The sequence below is a fragment of the Corvus brachyrhynchos genome, unplaced genomic scaffold (genome assembly GCF_000691975.1).
Source record: "Corvus brachyrhynchos isolate BGI_N302 unplaced genomic scaffold, ASM69197v1 scaffold479, whole genome shotgun sequence".
In the NCBI taxonomy this organism is placed as follows: Eukaryota; Metazoa; Chordata; class Aves; order Passeriformes; family Corvidae; genus Corvus; species Corvus brachyrhynchos.
In genome coordinates, this window is record NW_008240089.1 from 905,049 (window position 1) to 911,251 (window position 6,203).

The 6,203-nt window shown below is 53.2% G+C and overlaps 1 protein-coding gene across 1 annotated transcript; it reads right to left on the reverse strand.

The window, feature by feature from the left end:
- Window positions 1-2,922: 2,922 nt before the first annotated feature.
- On the reverse strand, window positions 2,923-3,746 carry LOC103622675 (feather keratin 1-like; the record flags this gene model as incomplete). Its single annotated transcript, XM_008641659.2, is given in 3 exon segments — window positions 2,923-3,123; window positions 3,125-3,315; window positions 3,627-3,746. Coding segments are annotated over 3 exon segments (435 nt in total), but the record flags the coding sequence as incomplete, so codon positions are not given.
- Window positions 3,747-6,203: the final 2,457 nt, after the last annotated feature.

Below are 6,203 nucleotides of genomic sequence, written 5' to 3' on the forward strand. Positions count from 1 at the left end.
GCATGAGGGGCCTCCCCTGCTAAAGCTGCTGGCGATGGCCCTGGGGAAGGAAGCCAGGGATGCAGAGGGTGGAACCGCCCTGGGGACGCAGCATCAGCTTGCTGCTTCCTGAGGGACTGAGCCAGCCCAGCCCATGCCTTGCAGAAGGACAGGGCCAGCCTGGGCTCTCGGGAAGCACAGCCCATCCCTGCCTGTGCCCTCTGCCACTCTCTCCTTTCCCTCCTGTGTCCTTGTTGCCTTGTGCTCCCCTGGGCTGTGAGCCGCACTCAGCTATCCTGGGGAGGAGCTGCTGGCCCTGCTCCCTCTCTGGATCAGGCAGATCTCTGCTGGGATCTCTGCCACAGACATGTGATAGAGATTCTTAGGTGACCCTGGTGCTGTCTGCACTGCGGCTTCCACTCAGAGTGACCTTGTTTGTTCTCTTTTAACTCATTAAATTTCTGTTGCATCCCAGCCCATGCCTCTGTGTCATCCTTTCCCTGTTATTGGTCTCCCAAGATTCCCAGGGAGAGAAGTGTTGCTCTGGAATGGTTCTGTGAGACAGATTCAGGAGAAGGTGTCTCAGTGCCTTTTAGGACAGGAGAGTTAAATGTGCTTTATCACAGTATTGCTGCTTTTTAACCTTCTCCATGTGTCTGTGTTACGACCCACTGCAGAAGGTGGGGGGTAACGCAGGTTCTTGCTAATACATCCCTTGAGATTGATTAGAGAGAACCAATACTGAATGCTCCGTGTTTGTAAGTTCACACATGGAGGGTTTATTGTAGAACAATGTGATTGCACAGGAAGACATGTCTGTAGCCATTTTGGTTATTATTCTCTATAGCAACACAACAACATGAAAGCACTGCAAGATGAAAATGCAACCACATCACCCAGGGATGTGCACAAGGCAAAATAAAGGAAGAGAGATAAAGGGCAAGCTTGTGAAGATCTCTGCAACCATAGGCCCTGTGATGAGACTTGGTTGCTGCGCAGTCTTGGTCAAAGTGCTTGCAGACTGGACCTGTCAGGTTGTGGGGGAAGTCTCAAAGAACTGGTGTGGAAAAGTCCCTGGGAAAATCCACAGAACACAAAATCTATTTGGTTTCTATTGGGTTTATATTCACTCTGTTTCAGATATGCCCAGGTTCCTCCCCTGGAGCGGGGAGCTTCACACTGCATCATGTAATGTTCAGGAGCCCTTGACACTTCTAAGACAACACAGCTGCCCATCACACCCAGCTCAGTTGCATTGTTTTTGGCCCAATATGGCTCATCAGCAGAGATGAACAGTCAGGACACACCAATGTCCTGGTGCTTCCACTGCGGGAGGAGATGGACCCCCACAACCCAGTGGTCTGTGCAAGGGAGGGCAACTTAGAGTGACAGGAGGCACCAGCATCCACCTCCTATCTTGTTTGAAGCCCATCATTCACCCTCTGTCTTATTAGATCAGAGGTTGGCCATCCAAAGCTCACCTCCCCCAGTTCACCAAAGCACCCTGGTCTCCACAAATGGGGGAATGTTTTGAGTCATTATCCCTTAAGAGTTCAGTGTCTCACAGGTGGATAGAATGAACCAAACCTCTCCACTGACCCTGTCTACTCCAAGAATATTATCTCTCTGACCAAACCATTCTTGTCTTCATGCTCAGCAGTGCCTCTGCCTAAGTCAAATGGTCTGATCTCCTCCCAGCCACCCTGCAGTGAACTTGCGCCTCTTGGTCCTGGTGGTTCTTGCATTGCAGCCTGTGCCCAACACGGGGGATGGCAGCAGGCGAGTGCTGAGCAGAGCAGCATCATTGCTCCCACCCTTCTCCTGGTTCCACTCCTGCTCACACAGCCCAAGATGCTGGTGACAGCCCTCAGTGTCTGTGATCATCAGTGACACAGACAATGGCATTGGGTACACCCTCGTAGCACTTTCAGATGTGGTTTATTTGCCATAGGGGTATTCAGCCAAGGTGATGATCTTGGAGGTCTTTTCCAACCTTAATGATTTGTGACTCTCAGCAATGACACGAAGCTGAGGGGAGCAACAGCTACACTAGAGGGGAGGGTTTAAATCCAGAGGGATCTTGACAGACTTGAGGAATGGTCCCATGTGGAACATGGGAACTTCAACAAAGCCAAGTGCAAGGTCCTGCCACTGCTTTGGGCAATCCTGGAAATCAATAGGGACTGTGGGGTGCATGGATGGAGAGCTGCCCCGCAGAGTAGGGCTGCAAAAATGGTCACACAGATGCATCACCCCTGCTCTGAAGGGCAGCTGAAGCAGTTGAGGTTTTTCAGTCAAGAAAAGAGCAGGGTCTGGGGGACCTTATTGCAGCCTTTCAGTACATCAAGGGGTGGTGTAAGGAAGTTGGAGACACACATTATATCAAGTGATTGGACAAGGGGCAGGAGTTATAAACTGGAATAGGCGAGCTGGAGCTGGGGTACCCATGCCCATGGCAGGAGGTTTGGACGAGATGATCTTTAACAATCTCTTCCAATCAAACCCATTCTATGATCCCATGATAACATGGGTCTGTGAGAAGGCAGACCATGGCACTGTGTCCTTCCCTTTCAGAAACCTTTCAGATCCGTGTGATCTCCTGGAGTCTGAAGGGAATCCAGTACCTCTGTCTGGTTAGTAACATATTCACTGCTGAGTACTTATGTCACAGTGTTGAGCTGAGAAAGGAAAAGAAAAAGAAGTGCAAACAAAGTGAATGTTTGTCCCTGGAATGTGTGGGGAAGCTCTATCCTCACCCAAAAAGGCAGAGAAACTGAGAACCGAGAGAGTCACTCAGTGCACACTGAGCACAGCCAATGCCAGCTTGTGTTGACAGCCAGTGCAAAACCAGCCCAACAACCCCCTCCCAGAAACCCCCCAGGCCAGCCTCTCTGCCTTGGGAGAGGGTCTGCAGGGCAAAGGATGACACAAAGGCATGGGCTGGGATGCAGCAGAATTTAATGAGTCAAAAGAGGGAAAAGAGGGGGATCGAGGTGGAGGCTCCAGTGCAGGGAGCAGCTTTAGCAGGGGAAGCACCTCGTGCCACAGAGGCCACTGCCCAAGCCTGAGAGGCCAAAGCCCCCGGAGCTGATGGGCACTCCCTGAGAGCTGAGGATGCTGCCAACAGCAGCCGAGGTGGAGGATGGTCTGTGGCAAGGAGCTGAGGATGGGCCCGGGCAGTGTCACCACGACTGGGGAGGGCTGGATGGCGACGGTGGAGTCCTGGCACTGCCGGACACAGGGCTCATTGCAGCTGTTGGCCAGCGGGGTGGGGCCGCAGGGCTGGCAGGGCCGGCACGGGGTGTAGCAGGACATGTCTTGGGGCTGCAGGTGCACCTGGCAGAGAGGACAGAGAGGAGCAGAGTACAAGGAGTGGGTGTGAAGCAGCCTTTCAGCCCACCATGAGGATGACCCTGTTTCTCTCAGTGCCAAAGACTCCCCAAATCATGACAAAGTCCATGGAGATCCCCACCTGACCAGTAGCTCAGGAGACACCTCAGCCAAGCCCCAGTGTCTGTCTCTGCCACACCTTCTGCCTCCTTTCCTCACCCATGGCAAGGAGCCCCAGTGCTCAGCTGAACACAAGTAATGTGCTTAGAAATGCATTTGGTGGAGGACAAGGAGGAGGAGAAATGCTCCAGACTCACCTTATTCCCAAGGAGCTGGAGACAGGAAGAGTGGATGAGAGAGTGAGGCGAAGGAGCTGCTTTTATATTGCTCCTGAACTGCCCCAGGCCCACAGTCACTGCACAGGGGCAACAATTTTCCTACAGACTCATCTCCCAAGCACAATATCCTCCCTAATGCCACAGGGCATGTTTTGGTTTCCATCAACGCTGCCTTTTCATTTCCTCCTTTCTGACATCCCCACTAGGTCATGGGGATCCCTTTCATGTTAAAGGATGAGAAGCCCAAGGATTTGACTTGCAGGAACACATGAGGAATGGTTGGACTCAATGATCTTGGAGGTCCTTGCCAATCCTCATGATTCTCTGAGTCAATAATTCCCTGATCATTGGCAGGAATCAAGTCTCAAGCAGAGCCCTGTGCCATTGGGCTTCTCAATATCCGGGGGAGGTGTTGGGTGTCTGGACCATTCCTTGTTCCTCCCTCTCTCTCCTCACCTGTGATGTCCTTTGGCTGCACAATGTGGAGCCTGACCTGGATGACACACAAGCACAGGCCACTTTTCCAATACGTGCTGTCAGTGCTGAGAACACGTGTGACATGTGAGAGAGCTGCCAAGCACCCTTTTCCCAGTGCCTGGATGGAGCTGCACTTGCTGAAGGGGAATTCAGCCCTGCCTGGAACAAAGCCTGCAGGCATCCCACCCTCCTGCCTTGGCCTCCCACCAAAAGGCTGACACACGGCCAACCCAATATTAGAGCGTGACTTGTCACTGGTAGGGAGAGTCTCTCCCTGGAAATTTGCCTACTGAAGGCATTCCCTTGCCCTCCTGGGACGCATCCCCGCTGCCTCCATGTCTGGAGGGCAGGGAAGTGCAGTGCTCCTTGGTGTGTTTTGAGAGCTGGTTTTGTACCCAGGGCGCTTCGGAGCGCATCCCCTCGCTGAGCATCCCCAGGCATGTGGCACTGCAGTTTCCCCAGAGCTTTCATGTGTTGTGGAAATGGAGGAGGTTTCCTGCCCTATTCAGTGGTGCTGGGTTGTTGTCTAGGCTGAGGAGGCATTTGGGGCATGGGGAAGGAGTGGATTTAAGTCCCAATGCCCAGCAGAAGCCATAGAGCTTTGGAACCCAGGATGTGTCCCAAGCAGTGGGGAGGTATTTTCTGAAACCCCTTCTTTTGTCTCCAGAACATCCAGGAGAGCTCCCCTCCACAGCCAGATGTCTTTGACCTGGAAGATGAGTTCCCTGTGTCCACTGCTGCCCCCCATCAGAGTGTTCTCTTTTTATCCTGTGTTTTGCCTGGACCTTTCATGTTCCTTGGACCATGAGGTGCCCCTCTGGTGCTGCTGGCTTTTCCAATCTCTTTTGGTCGTCACAGGTGCCTGTGAAGGCACATCTGACCTGCCAGATGCCTGACTGGATGGAAGTTGTCATGTTTGAAGTCCAGGGTCTGTACATTGGTACTCATATACGTCCTGACCATCTCTTCCTCCCTGTCCTCAGCTGCATTCCCTGACTGCTGGCACTAGCCAAAGGGTGTTTGGAGGTGTTTTCTTTGACTCCAGCACTTGTGTGCCTGTCACGAGGTTGCACACATTCATGTCGGTCCAGTCTGAATGTTGTTCCTCCTCTGCTGTGGGGAAGGTCTCCTTATTCTGCTCTTTCTGAGGAATATCAGGATCCTGAGCCTGTGACAAGAAATGTTGCCAGTGAAGACCAAAGCCCAGAAGCCCTGGGGAGCCTTCCCCTTTCCCATAACCCCTGTCCCCAGCGAAGCTGCTCCAGTCAGCCTTGGCTCAAGCCTCCCTTTTGCTGCTGCCCTGTGTGGAAGATCTTCTTGTTTCCCACCACCAGCTTTGCTGATTCTGCTCCAGGTGGGCCTTGGCTTTGGTAAACCCAACCCTGGAATACTCAGACAGCCCAGCTAATGTTCTGCATCAGCAAAGGGCATCAGGACGAAGGGAGAGGAAAGCATTTCCGTGGAGAAGCAGTGGCCAGTGGGCATTGGAGTGAGGTGAGAGCGGGGAGAGAGCAGCAGGCAGGACGTGGTGCCAGGAGAGGAGGCTCTGGATGCTCTGCTGCTCTGTGCGGGGCAGGGCAGAGCTGGGCCTGTCCCCGCAGAAGCAGCTGCCAACAGTGGCAAGGCACTGCCCCCAGCCAACATCCCCTGCGTGCACGGGACCCTCTGGCACGGGGGGCACATCCTGTGCCTGCATGGACACGCTCTGACCGCGGGTATCCTCAGGCCTCGCATGGCACACGTGAAAGGAGCTGCAACACAGAGCAAGCACGTGAGAAATGAGGAAATGAAATGGCAGTGTTTATGGAAATCAAACCATAACGTGTGGCGTTAGGGAGGATATTTTTCTTTGGAGGTGAATGTGTTGGAAAATTACTGCCCTTGTGCAGTGCCTTCCTTGTTGCCTTGTGCTCCCCTGGGCTGTGAGCCGCACTCAGCCAGCCTGGGGAGGAGCTGCTGGCTCCACCCCCTGTATGGGCACCTGCTTGGAAAACAGCCCTTGGAAAACAAGCCCTTGTTGTTTTCCCCTGGTGCTCTCTGCATTGACATCTCAGCTTGGATTGACCTAATTTTCCTGTT